At 47.3% G+C, this 14,628-nt stretch overlaps 2 protein-coding genes across 3 annotated transcripts in view; both read right to left on the reverse strand.

The window, feature by feature from the left end:
* Positions 1-10,309, reverse strand: part of ifih1 (interferon induced with helicase C domain 1) — a 19,482-nt gene extending 9,173 nt beyond the window's left edge. Inside the window, exons 1-4 of one of the 2 annotated variants that reach the window (XM_079732551.1) lie at positions 9,741-10,307; positions 9,267-9,435; positions 9,039-9,134; positions 6,866-6,940 (exon numbers count right to left, since the gene is read on the reverse strand). In XM_079732551.1, the coding sequence (XP_079588677.1) occupies positions 6,866-6,940; positions 9,039-9,134; positions 9,267-9,435; positions 9,741-10,229 (829 nt within the window). In that variant the 5' untranslated portion in view covers positions 10,230-10,307. Of the gene's footprint in view, positions 1-6,865; positions 6,941-9,038; positions 9,135-9,266; positions 9,436-9,740 lie in introns of both variants that reach the window. The other variant, XM_079732552.1, reaches the window with a different exon arrangement.
* Positions 10,310-11,005: 696 nt separating this feature from the next.
* kcnh7 (potassium voltage-gated channel subfamily H member 7) overlaps positions 11,006-14,628 on the reverse strand; it is a gene marked incomplete at both ends in the record, with an annotated part of 35,968 nt that continues 32,345 nt past the window's right edge. Inside the window, 2 exons of the mRNA XM_079733876.1 lie at positions 11,006-11,227; positions 11,930-12,107. Coding sequence (XP_079590002.1) covers positions 11,006-11,227; positions 11,930-12,107 — 400 coding nt within the window. The remainder of the gene's footprint in view (positions 11,228-11,929; positions 12,108-14,628) is intronic.

Genomic DNA, 14,628 nt, shown 5'->3' on the forward strand with positions numbered 1-14,628 from the left:
ATTACTTCTAAGTAAATTATGGAAATGATAATATATGTTTAATAGAAGCCAACTCCACTTTTGGAATAATTCACACATAAACATAACCCTTTGAAGGTTTAGTTGTATCCAGCTCAGTGGTATGACCCGTTTTTTTTTTAACAAATGCCGCCCCTAGCACCAATAGGAAGCGTCGCGTTTGAGCCTTTGAGATTATGTTTTGAAATCAGCAGATCAACCTTAACCAACATAGTTGGTAGGCTGCAATAACGTTATTATACCAGTTGATTTCTGACTACATATATGGGCCTGAAGCCCATGATCATCTGTTTGTGCTTACAATGATAGTCATATTATTCATAGTTACTTTATGTACTGTCGGCACTTTGATTACGGTTTAGTCACTTTATTTACTGTCATTGCTCATTATTTTTTGCATTGTGGAATCATTGATCTACTGCATCAACAATCTCCATATATTCAGGACCCTGTATCAAGCCGGGATGTACGAAACAGCCTTAAAAAAACGCATTTTCAGGGGCGGCCAAGCGCTGGCGCGTGTCTAGCCGCCGCGTGTGTGCGTGTACGTCGTTAATAACGGGGGCGGTTGGTTTGACGCGTGCCGTTCGGCGCCGGTGTGATCTGGGCTTCAGACGTCCACAGAGATAGCTGCTCATACGGAGCTCCACACGTCCACGTGTTTAGGTTGAATTGCTTTTAGCACTTTATTAATGGCCATAATATACGTTGGTGATATTATTGATGTCCCCTCCAGAGTGGTAATGAAAGAGTCTAGAATCCTATCCCCCTCATGCCTGATCACATCGTAGAGGTTAGAGAATGCTGGTGGTTCGGATCCAAGCAGCTGCGATAACCTTTCTTTTGCGAACGATAATTTTCTGGCACGACAGCGCTAATTAGGAGCGCGGGAGAACGCTCCAATCAGGATCCTCCGTGTGGCGTTCATTGGCTTCACCTGAGGGCAGGTCACCTGGTGAAGGGGAAGGGTTCTTATACCTCCGACTGCGAGAACCGAGTTTGCGGCGTTGCTTAGAAAGTGGTCCTCTACCCTTTTATTTGATCGACTTTTCCAAAGTCAATTAAGAAGGACTGCCGGCGCTTCGGTCGCGTTTTCATGAGCTTGGGTTGACCGAACCACTGGACAGACGTGGTCTCCATTGGACAGACGTGGTGACCACTGGTAGATCCGTGCAAATCCATCCAGGACCATCGGTGAGTCCCCAGTGCTGGAGCTCCACTTGTTGCTTTAGTTGGGCCCGTTGGTCTGTGTGTGACGCACTCCTTATCTCCACGCACACACCAGGGCTCGGCTGTAGCTCGTGTTTTCAGATCCGTGTTGAGTGATGGATTTCATGATTCTTTTCCTTGATTCAGTTCGCGTCGGTCAGTTTGCCAAGAAGAATCGTTCAGAATCGTTCCTTCAGTTGCGTTTCCGGTAGCGTTGAATCGAATCATGAAATGCACGGTTCTCAGTTCAGTCAGTCAGACTCAGCTCCTCCCTCGTTCTCATTGTCGAACGATCGTGCAAGTCGGTCATCAATCAACACAACATCAAAACTTTAACCAATGCAGCGGGGGTGTAGTTGATAATTGGATGTTTACCATATCAACAAGATAATGGCCTTGATTTAGCAATGCTGGAGTTTAAAGTAAATTATGTACAGTTTTGTTTATTCAGGCATATTTGATTTTCCTTGGGTTAACAGTAACTTAAAGGGGACATATTATACCACCAGGTGTGAGTGTGATTAGCCTTACAAGCCGTTTAGAAAATCTGCCCCATACGACAACACTAGTGGGTGTGTCCACCTAGATCTGTGCTGGATAGATCAGTCTACCAGCCTACCCAGTGGACTGAAGTAAACGTTGCTCATCTATCCAGCACAGATCTAGGTTGACACGCCCAATAGTGATGTCGTATGGGGCAGATTTTCTAAAGGGTTTGTAAGGCTAATCACACTCACAGCTGGTGGTATAATATGTCCCCTTTAACACTATTGTGAAGTTGGCCACCCCCACTCAAGAATCGATCAAGATCCACCAAGCTGGGGGTCGCGTGCGTGAGAACGAACCATGAAAGAACGAGACAGATTGACGAGACATTCAAATATTTCATTAATCTGGCATGACACAGAAAATACAAAGACGGCATGCATTTACCATTTCACTCATATTTAATCGTGTTATCGTACGTTCGTTCACTAAGCCCATTTGTTTTTTCCCCAAGAAAACGGTTGATAAATGAGAGTCCTAGAACAGCATACGATTGGCTGGCTCTCGTGAGTCATGACGTCTCTGTCTGTCCCTTTTCACTACTCAGTCAGTGAACGAACAGCGAGTCAGTGACTAGTGGGTCTGGGAGGAGTCGAGTCTGAGAACGAACGAGAGAGAAGAATCAGTTTGGTTCATTCTTGTTAAAGATTTGTTCATTTGAACTGATTTGGTCGCAAACGATCCATCCGTGTTGCAGGACATTAATAGGTCTCGTTTGACGCCTCAGATGTTTTTTTTGGTGTAGTTTTGTGATGTAAACCGAGGAGGAGATGCGAAGTGTTGACCCTGAGGCTCCAATATCAACTCCTCCAGTTAGTGGGCTCCGTCAGTCCGGGGTTAGGAGGCTCCGGGGTTAGGAGGCTCCGTCAGTCCAGGGTTACTGTCCTTAATTTCTAAAGCGTTTTCATTTGTTATATATTTTTTATATTAATGCTTTAGCAAGCAAAACTACATATCTTAGGATGGCTGCTAGGATGTCGGATGAAGCTTTGGAATCTAGTGTTCTGCTTCCAGGACCAGTCTTACTCCAGATTATAACATGAAAGCTGGTTTGACCATGGAGGAATAATAGCCATCAGTTTATTGAAAGTGCTCCCACTCTGTCCTTTTTTTCGGTTCAGTCTGCATTACCGATTCTTATTTTTGCTCTAATGCCTGAATAAAACATTAAAAAAATCCTGTTTTTCCTATTTGGGGCCTGCACTCTTTCAGTTTAGTGTTAAGACCGACTTGACTCTACTTGACTCTACTCGACCCTTCAGCTCATTTATCACAACATAAAAAAAAGGAAAAACTGGCAATAAATTGGAAGAACGGCCTCCACAGAAATGGAAACTCTGCCTCCACAGAAATGGAAACTCTGCCTCCACAGAAATGGAAACTCTGCCTCCACAGAAATGGAAACTCTGCCTCCACAGAAATGGAAACTCTGCCTCCACAGAAATGGAAACTCTGCCTCCACAGAAATGGAAACTCTGCCTCCACAGAAATGGAGACTCTGCCTCCACAGAAATGGAAAATTTGCCTCTGAAAACGGGGGCAGCAAACTGGCAAAAACTAACCTACAAATGCAGAAAGTGTCAATGGACATGATCAACTACAAAGGGCTTGTTTAAAAGCTAGAAGGCAGAAACATCAACTATGTGAGAAACCTCCTGCTACTCTGAACAGCTAAGCCTGATCTGTTCATTAAAGCCCACCGGACATTTGGCTGTCGCCAAAGACTGCAGACTAATGACTAGAATACACTGGGTGTGTAAAGTTGTATGAAGTGCTGGTCCCAAATATTAAATTAACTGGATTATCCTTTACTTGTTTTGTATTTGGACATTAGAACATTATGTAATGCTTTGAAACCTTCAGTTACGTGAGTATTGGCAGGTCCAATGTAGCTGTTACAATTGTTCCTGTTCCGAAGTAGCTCCGAGGTCCATGCAGCAATCCTGTGAGATTGTAGTTCAGCTTTTTGACGCATTATTAGGATGACTTATTTGAGTGAAGTTGCGCCGCTTTAGAGGTGAACATTGAGAAGATGGTGTCAGGCTGCGGTCGGCTGAAGAAACTCTTCCAGCACAAAGATTAGGGCGGTGAATGTGGATCTCATTCAAGTTAAAGTTGGCTATTCGTTACTTGGCATGGATGTCACTTTATTTTCCTTTCAAACACATTTGAAGCCGTTGATTGCAGTTGGGACTGCTGCTTGATGTTGACTTTAACTCTCTGTGACGCGATCTAAGGGAGGCAATCGTTTTGCCTCTGACCTCGTTGGATGGTTTGGGGCAACGTTTTTGTTCCAACGTTATTTCTGAGCTTTGCAGTTGTAGTTCGTATATGCATGCTTACCCATCCTAAACATGTTCACTGGCAATTGCAACTGCTTCAATGCAAACAAATTTAATTGCTGTACGAATTTCTGCAATTAATTATTTTGAAGAGTCCGTTGGGAGATTTGTACAAACATCTGCATCGAAGGAAAGTGCATTTTACCATTTTTTTGTATTTATTAAAGCACTTTAGTTTTTAATGTATAGACAAAATATATTCACCATTTATTTTGGTCGAGTTAAACTTGCTATAAGGACATTTTAAATGCTGATTTAAGTTGATCATGTACCGAAGTGTGATTTGTGTTTTCTTCAGGGGTGGTGGGATGGTCGTAGCCATAGGAGTAGTTAGGATGAGTCTGTTAACTAACACTGGTGATTGCGGACGCAGTCCAGTCGTGGATGTGGCCCTCTGTACGAGCAAGACATCCAACAACTCTGGTCAGTCAATGGCAGATGTGACATGTGGACCTTCCTGGCATTAAACTGTAGGTTTGATGATTGCTAGGTCTTCTGGATCCACTGGGGCTGTGGATCGTATACTGGGGGTGCCGATCGTATACTGGGAAGGTGGACTGATACCCGACACGGAAGGGTAAGCTACTTGTTGAAAACGTGTAATATTGTCATTTTTACTTTAATCATTACTTGGTTTGTATTTGATCTGTGTATCTGAGCCATGATTGAGTATTTTATTTTTACTTCAAAAGCAAATTCTATCGCTGGAAACGGTGAATCCAAGCAGACTGGCATGTACCAAGATGCATGACCAGTTGGCTCTCCTTAGGAACCTGCAGCAGGCAGTCAGCAGTGTCCTGGAGTGACTACTGTCCCCCCCACCCCTCACCTATCAGGTATATAGATAGGAGTTAAACATGGCCTTCCTGGGTTTAACTCCACACATGACGGAGCCAGCCCTCCAGCTGCTCAATAACTCAACGGTAATGTTCTTTAAACTGGAAGTTCACAGCAAGAAGCGGTGGACTGGACCAGAGGCCCAGGGCGGTGGCCCGCGGTGGACTGGACCAGAGGCCCAGGGCGGTGGCCCGCGGTGGACTGGACCAGAGGCCCAGGGCGGTGGCCCGCGGTGGTCTGGACCAGAGACCCGGGGCGGTGGGGCCTGGACCGGAGGCCCGGGCCTGGAACAGAGACCCGGGCGGTAGTCTCCCACATGGCGATGTGGACCCTGGTAAGGTCTTCACATTGCTACTGTGATAAGCACATGGGCCCCATCAGGAGCTGCATTCTGCAGCACATGTAAGGTATAGGTTTATGCATTCTGTTTTGTTTCTAGATTCCCCCTTAATGCTTTATTTCTGCCCCTTCCTCTTGTTGTGACTCATTTCAGGGAACAAGAGTTGTATTGTGTCCTTCAGCTGAAGATGGAGCAGAGGGAGGATCCGCAGAAGGGTGCAGAGAACGAGGTGAGCGCTGAATAACCTTGAATAGAGCTCTCAGAGGGAGACTAAATTTTCCCAACAACAATTGCATAATCCATCCTGGTCTTCACAAAACATCTGAAAACTAGGCTCTTCCTGGAACATCTCCATTGACTTGTGTGTGTGCTTTGTTATACCACGAGTACTTGGATGAAGTAACTCCTATTCGTCTGGTATCAATCAATTGAAACAAATCATGTTTGGATTTGATTCCTATAGCTACCTTCGGATTGTCTCTTTGTGCTGTATTAATGTACATTGTGTAATCCTCCATTACTGGATGACTGATTAAAACTGACTTTGTTGTCTGCTTCATTCCACTACAGAACCGAGTGGATCTACACCAGTCTACCTGACAGAGACCTCATTCCAGCTGTGTTTCTGAATACCCTGTTTGAGCCTAGCTATTGTATTTTTAAAAACTCTAAACCTAGTTGAGAACTCTTTAGAGGGAGACTAATGGGACGTCTTGCAACAAACCCCTAAACTTAACCACACAGAAGACCCCTAAACTCGGAGACCCCAACCCCTAAACTCGGAGACCCCTAAACTTGGCGACCCCGACCCCTAAACTCGGCGACCCCTAGACTCGGCGACCCCTAGACACGGCGACAACTATACCTAACCATCTGTACCTGAATACCTAAACGGCACTAACGTATACCTCAACTTTAAACCTTCAATGATCCATCCCTAATGTCTAAGCGTAGGTTTTGACGGATGCTGCCTTGTTGTCTCAGGTCTCCCCTCTAAGGTTCTTTTGTTCTTTTGCCACTTTGGTCGTAGTTTGATTCTCAATGTCTTCGAATGCTTCAGATGTTTCATTGTTGCTTGACAAATAAACATTTTATTGACCTCATTTCAGTTGGTTCATTTATTTTGTATGGACACTTAAAAGGCTTTAAACTGCTTTCACCGGCAAGCACTGGAAGCATGCCATGAATATAGCCTCTTTTAGAGCCGGTGTAGGAGCCCCTGTGGAATGTGTTCCAGGCCTGACTGCAGAGCGACCGTGAGCATGTGGTTGTCATTACGATCTGCTGGAAGCTGCTGCGGTTGTGGAACACATGGAACAGATTCCCTGGCTTGCAGCGGCGTGATCGAGGAATGCGGTCTTTTCTCTGGAACGCCACTGCCTCCCAACCCCTCTGGCTGAGCGTCAGCCTGACTCGGACTACGGGGGAAAGCTCTGTACAAATAAAACATCAGCCCATTGGACCGGATGTTCAGAGTGAAGGGTCAGCCTTCCTTACCGCTGCCTTGAGCAGAGGAAAGATCTGCTGTGGTGCATTGGTTTGTCATGTGTGCAAGCAATTAAACCCAACATACCTGATGAGAGGTTGAGCGAATCGTCACAGTCCTCCTGCCTCAAACTGGTCTCACTGCTGTCGTCGTTATACAGGTCTGAGGAAACAAAGGAACAAGGCTTTCTTTCACCTGACTCATCGTTCATATCATGAAGGCGCGGCGAAGACACCTGACAGTTAAAGGCTCTGGGAGGGACCACGTCTGAAACTGGAGGCCAGAGATCATAGTGGATGGTTTTGTTTTTCTTTAATGTTTAAACGCTAAGACTAAGTTCATCACTTTTTTTCAAATGAGTGGATTTAATTTTGAAGCGACTAAGACCATGGGGGAGACGATGTGTTCCTGGGATCCAGTGCGCTGGTTGGCTGGTTAGCTGCCCGCGCTTTGGATTCCCCTGTGAGTCGCTACGTAGCCGGTGCAGTAAATAGCCACAATCAGCGAGACGGTAGCGACCACGGCGTGCAGCAGCTGGTCGGCACCCTCCCCGTTGGCTCTGGAACAAAGAGCGTCCCGAGAGGACTGGAGGCGCTCGGTGCGCTCTGCTTGGCACTGGTTCCGTGTGTAGGATTCATACCAAGAGAACATGGAAACTTAACCCAAGGAGGGAATTAAACAAGATTAATGTCCACCCAAGCAGTGGCACTGGGTGATTTAGGCTGACGCGGGGGTGATTGGGACCGGAGTGTCTTAACGCCACTATCTGCAGATTGGTGTTTCTGACACCGATATCAGATCCATAGGGGTGTGTACTGATGAAGATGAATCTATCCGGAAGAAGATTAACATATCCTTTAAAGCACTGCTTTAGGCATTCAGTTTGCACAGTTTCTCTTCAGCAACCCATTGGCTCTGTTCTTATTGTAACCTTCGTTAAGCGACGTTGGATCAGTGTTAAAGACCAGGGGTCTCATTTATAACCGTTGTGTACGCACAAAACAGGGCTGAAAGTGGCGTACGTGACTTTCCACGCCAAGGTTGTGATCTATAAAAAACTAACTTGACGGGGGAATGCAGCCCTAAGCAAACTCTGACCCATGCGTGCACATGGTTTGGAGGAAAAGGAGAATTGGCGACACAGACGGTGTGGTGGTGAACTGATCAGAATAATTTAAGTCAACTGCGTTATAACTCCAGAAACATCTCCTTAGAATCTAAATGAAAATTCTCTATTTAATCCCGTCACTCCATACTGTCCACTGACGGCGCGACTGCATGGAATAAAGCATCTGTCCAACACAATAACATATTTTTATGTGACACTGTAAACACATAATCAAATGTAAATTAAATCCCAAGTGTGGAAAACCAAGCCACATACTCCTTATCACAACCGTTATATTATTGTCCGTTCCTCTTGATGCTTTTCATGACAAATCAGGCATTAAAAAGGGGTTATGTTCAAGAACATTTAACGTGGGTGATTACAAACTGATTATCCAAGGTGTTCTCGGTCAGTCTTATTACCGTAACCCTATATATACAGCAGTGAGCCCTGTGCGTAATGCTGCACCATGGCACTGCTGGAGGACCATGCAAATGGCAGGATTCGGAGGGAGAGGGTCTTCAGGGACCATAAGGATTTATTGGTACATAAAAATATGTACCTTTATGTCGGACCACTTCTTTTTTAATTCTGGGACTGGGCGCTCCGTGCCACTGACTGTTCTGTTCACTGCTGCAGCAGCATGTTGCCACTCACTCTGCTTTTTGTTGTCAGTGATCCCAATCCTGTGACCGCCGAACAGAACTACCTTTCGGGCCTCCACCTCACCCACAAGTGTCTCCACTTCAACCTCCGTGAAATTGAGCTTTTTTGCTTTTCTCAGTCCTTCTGTCATTGTTTCCGAAAAGACTTAATACTTGCATCTGAGTCTGTTTTATATGCAGATCGCATTCATGAGGTCATTTGCATTGACCATTTATGGTTAAAAAGGGGCGTGTACAGGGCGGAGCGTGAAGCTGGTTCAGCTGTGCACACTTGAAGGCGCTCTGTGATTTATAAAGCAAAGATTGTTTAGAGGTGTGCGTACGCAGGGTTTTAGAAGTCTGAATATTTTTTGGCGCACGCAAAACTTGGCTATTGGGCGTACGTACACTTTTAGTAACAATCCCACGCAGTTTTATAAATGAGACCCCAGCTGATGTATGTTCCTCCTCCTCTCATTTCGTCCCTGGTGAGATGGTCAATCCTCACCTACACAACCCTGCCTGCTGGGAACCAGAAGCTCCCGGCCAACCACAGGCGAGTCCTCTACGGCGGGCCCTGCCTCTCTGGGAACAGCACCCGGTACTGACACACACACACACACACACACACACACACACACACACACACACACACACACACACACACACACACTAAGCATTACAAAGTACAATAATTTGGAATTATACGATTTAGTATTTAAGAACTTTAAGTCACCTTTATCGTCGTTGGTCAAACCGGACAGTTCTTTGTACAGGGGGAGGTGTTCCGTGAAGCGCAGGGCTTCCAGGAAGTCCGAGTACCAACCGGGTGGACTTCTGGTTATTCTTCTCAGTAGCTCTCGAGCTCCACATTTGTTTCCATGGTTTTTTGTTTCAGCGTTTACCTGAAACACACCGAGAGGAAGGCTTCATCACATGTGATGTTATACCGCCATCTGCAGGTTCAAAACACCGTTAGGACGGCTTCATCACAGTGCGGTGTTATACCGCCATCTGCAGGATCATGGCAGACAGCGCACTGTTCTGCTGATATTTTTGGGAAACAATTTGAAGTTACGGGAAATATAGCTTTATATGTTACTTTAAACGGACCTGCTTGGCAAGGAGGTGTTACGGTAGAGTCCTTTTTCTTCCTTTTCATTACATTTCGGCTTTGAGATGATGGGGTCGTGTATCCATAAAAACTCACATTTTCAACGTCCTCCGCTGTGAGGATCCCCACTGAGAAGCACTGGGTGCAAACCTCGAAGGTCTTCATGTCCAGGAGACTCGGGGAGAGCAGCTCGACCAGCCGGATGTGGTTGTCATTCTCTGCCTCCACGTCGGCGGCCGGCGGCCTGACGTCCATGTAGTCCGCCGCGTGTCGGCAGCCCGCGGCGGACAAGGCGTCCAAGAACTCCCGGAACAATCCGGGGGCCCGCGGCATCCGGATCACCGTGTCGATCAGGAGGTGGGCCGCCTCCCGGTCCCCCTCCGCCCGGGCTTTGCTCAGGATCAACTCCTTCTGTTTGTTACCGATGGAGTGCATGTGATCCAGGACCGGCTGGACTCGGATGAGGGTTTGCAATCTGCCTCGGTAGATTTCAATGAGTTCTCCGGAGAATTGATCATCGGAGTCCATGATGCCTGAACGTAGTGATAAGGCGGTGTTCTCCACAGGGTGCCGTCTGTTGTGCATAGGTTGCCTCAGTCCCGTCGTTAACTAGAATGACGTCGGGCAATTTTACTTTCAGTTTCGTTTTTCCAGAATAGACTTCGGACGAAACCCCCAACCCCCACAGGGGTTAGTGTATTCACTGCTTAGAAGGTACTTCCCTGTATTAATGGAGCATTGTTGTGTCATTAGTAGGAAAAAGTCCAAACAAATGTAGTTGCCATTATTTTATTACTTTCATTTCTAATGCAATTTACAGATTAAAAAAACATGTCTTTGTTAGTTAAGAATAGACGATTATTTTTATTGGTGTTTTCTAACAGCCAATATGCGTTCGCTTGATTTCTTTTCATGCATTTTAAGGATAAACCCGAGAGCATCCCAGTGCTCACAAGAGAAGAGTGGACATCATTGGTATTATAAAACGTGCTCAGCTTTGGGCTAATGAAACGGAGAAAAACAGGAAATGGACGAATGTTGAACCGCTGGGCGTCGGGCTGTCACATGCGACCGACCGCTCCGTCTGAAGAACTGTTCCCGGTGGCAGCATTAACATCAAGTATTGATAATCCACAAAGATCAATGAATAAATATATCTACAGAATAATTTTTAAATATATATGTATATATGTATTGCAGTGCAATAGTTCATAAACCCTGAGTCAGAGACAGCCCCCCCCCCCCCCCCCCCCCCAAACATCATCCATGTCTGAGCGGACGCGGCCAGCGAGGGTCCGACGGAGACCGCCTGGAAGAACACCTAACGGGGGCCGGGGTCCGAAGAACACCTGGGGGGGGGTTCAGGGCCCTTGGGGGCCGGGCTGGGGGGCTGGTCTGTGGGGGGGGCAGCGTGCAGACGTGTCCAGCGGCAGCAGCATCAGACTGGAGCGGTGCTGCGGGGGGCTGGCCGCCCGGGGGCCCCTGTGGGTCAGCAGGGCCACCAGGCGGTGCTGGGGGCCGGGGGCGACGAGGGCCAGGCCCGCTGGGGGGGCCCCTGGGCGGGTCCACTCCGCTGGGGGGCCCTGGAGCGACGACATGCACAAGAGACAGTTACTCACTCACTACCCCCCACCGTGTTACTCACTCACTACCCCCCACCGTGTTACTCACTCACGACCCCCCACCGTGTTACTCACTACCCCCCACCGTGTTACTCACTCACTACCCCCCACCGTGTTACTCACTCACTACCCCCCACCGTGTTACTCACTCACTACCCCCCCACCGTGTTACTCACTCACTACCCCCCACCGTGTTACTCACTACCCCCCACCGTGTTACTCACTCACTACCCCCCCACCGTGTTACTCACTACCCCCCACCGTGTTACTCACTCACTACCCCCCCACCGTGTTACTCACTACCCCCCACCGTGTTACTCACTCACTACCCCCCCACCGTGTTACTCACTCACTACCCCCCACCGTGTTACTCACTCACTACCCCCCACCGTGTTACTCACTACCCCCCACCGTGTTACTCACTACCCCCCACCGTGTTACTCACTACCCCCCACCGTGTTACTCACTCACTACCCCCCACCGTGTTACTCACTCACTACCCCCCCACCGTGTTACTCACTACCCCCCACCGTGTTACTCACTACCCCCCACCGTGTTACTCACTCACTACCCCCCCACCGTGTTACTCACTGCCCCCCCTACCTGTGTCAGTACCGTGTTAAGGTAAACCGGCCCCAGACTCCAGGGGTGTTAAGGCCTTACGTGGGGGGGCTGGCCCAGGAGGGAGCTGGTGTTCAGGGGGGCTGGGAGGGGCTTCAGCGGGGGTCTCTGGTAGTCTGGACTGGACGCCACTGTGCTGTAGGCGGGGGGGCCCACCGCGATCTGCCTCTGCAGCAGCTGGAGGATGCTCTGGATGTCGGACACCATCTGGGTCTCCAGTCTGCAGGAACACAGGACCAATAGAAGGATCTGGAGACCCCACCTGGGTCTCCAGTCTGCAGGAACACAGGACCAATAGAAGGATCTGGAGACCCCACCTGGGTCTCCAGTCTGCAGGAACACAGGACCAATAGAAGGATCTGGAGACCCCACCTGGGTCTCCAGTCTGCAGGAACACAGGACCAATAGAAGGATCTGGAGACCCCACCTGGGTCTCCAGTCTGCAGGAACACAGGACCAATAGAAGGATCTGGAGACCCCACCTGGGTCTCCAGTCTGCAGGAACACAGGACCAATAGAAGGATCTGGAGACCCCACCTGGGTCAAGGTTAGGGTAGTCTTGGTTAGGGTAGTCGTGGTTAGGGTGATGGTAGTAGTGGTAATGTGATGGTTGTAGTGGTTAGGGTGATGGTAGAAGTGGTTAGGGTGATGGTTGTAGTGGTTAGGGTGATGGTTGTAGTGGTTAGGGTGATGGCAGAAGTGGTTAGGGTGATGGTTGTAGTGGTTAGGGTAGTCGTGGTTAGGGTAAGGGATTGAAAGAAGAGATTGAAAGGGATTGAAACTTTCCGACTCCAGGGATTTAAACCACGCTTCGTCAGTGACGGCAGTTGCCGTGGCAAGTGGACGGGATTAAGTGACTTAGAAGTTGGATGTGGATGTTCTACAGGCTGCAACCAGACCCTTCTCGCTAAATCTGTAGTCCATACAATTGGCTCTGCTGTTCAAAAGTGTCCCAGTGTGTGTAGTGTATACATGGAGTGGGATCTTGCTGTGGCAGTGTTAACGCCTTTCCTTTTCCAGCTGCACTAGGCCACTATTTCGACAGTTGAGTTGTCGCGTGATATGTGACATCAACATTGAAGATTTATAAATAGCGAACGCATAACCCCGCACTTCTCTTTCCAAACACTAGATGGGGCTAGTGCTTTGTCGGTTGGGGTTCTGGTATGACGCGGAAACGGCAGCATAGTAGTCTGCCGCTACGGATCTCTAAATTGGTCAGGAATATTCAAAGGGATGCGAGAGAATTGGTTTTGAAAAAGAGACTTGCTCCTCAGTCTAATGACGGGTGCAGTATTACCATCAGAGCGCCATATTTAGGGTATTTTAAGAAATGTGTTTTGAATGATGTTACTTGCCCTTAAGTATTATTTAATAAACACAGACATGAAACTAGTAATGAATGTGTTTAATGGACTTAATCACAAAATGCTTTAGTAGACAATAATTTGGATGCAGGTCCAGGAATCCAGTTGGATGACATAATACGAAAATACAAAAATACTGAAGCTCCTGACAGTGGAGCCTGGAAGGTAGAGCATGTGTGTGCAGTTGTGCCTGTGTGTAAGAGTGTGTATTCCTGCCTGATGTGTGTGTGCACACTGAGAGGGATCGTCTTCAGAGAGATGGTGTGTGTGTGTGTGTGTGTGTGTGTGTGTGTGTGTGTGTGTGAGATGCTGGAGCCCTCCGGTGTCGTTTCTCCTCTCCGATAATTCCTTCTAAAAATACCCCCTGCCGCTCATCTGTCCATCAGGTCGAGGCACCTCTGGCTGTGGTTCTACCTCTAGTCCCCCTGTGGTTCTACCTCTAGTCCCCCTGTGGTTCTACCTCTAGTCCCCCTGTGGTTCTACCTCTAGTCCCCCTGTGGTTCTACCTCTAGTCCCCCTGTGGTTCTACCTCTAGTCCCCCTGTGGTTCTACCTCTAGTCCCCCTGTGGTTCTACCTATAAAAAAAAGAAGCATACTTTGTCAAATCCCAGGGTCAAAAGGACGTTTTGTAACTGCGGTGTGTCCCGCGTTAAGGCCCGGTGCATCGCGGAAAGGCCGCGGTCCACAATGGAGAACCTCTAATAAATGTTTCTTTGTTGTTTTTTCAGAGTCTTCAAATTTGGCATGGGTATACTATGGAATCTCCTCTTAATATTCAACAGCTGAGCATACGTGTTTTGATGCAATGTCAGAGCTATTTAAACGTGTTGTAGAGATTTTTACATATGCATGTATTTTGCTTTAAAATCTATATCTCTGCCGTCTTTCGCCTTCCTGCTCTAAATGTAACGCCATATAGTCCCACAAATTACACGTGTGCCGAGTTTGCAACTCTAACCATTGTTGTCACTTGCACCATATCCAAATGGTCTGACCGTATGGGTTGTGGTTTAAAAGTTGTTCACCATGACGAATGGTGCAAGTATAACAAGTTTCATGCATTTTGCACCTTCCTAGTGATAATGGCAGCCTGTTTAAATGCTGAACTTCAAGGCCTTGTTATAGCGCCACCTATGTGTTATTCTGGCCCAGCAATTGTATAACTTTTGGAGCCAAATAATTTTTCAGTATATTATTAGTATGAAAAAAATAACAATAATTATTAATTATAGCGATTGCAATAGGGTTCCTACGGTTTTCATAGGACCCCTAATTATCATTACTCATAATTTACAAATAACGTATTTAAAGTCAATAATATGGTTTTAAGCATGTGATACATATAACATGTGTGTCTACCGCAGAACATGTATA

The sequence above is a fragment of the Pollachius pollachius genome (genome assembly GCF_949987615.1).
Source record: "Pollachius pollachius genome assembly, chromosome: 3".
Classification (NCBI taxonomy): Eukaryota; Metazoa; Chordata; class Actinopteri; order Gadiformes; family Gadidae; genus Pollachius; species Pollachius pollachius.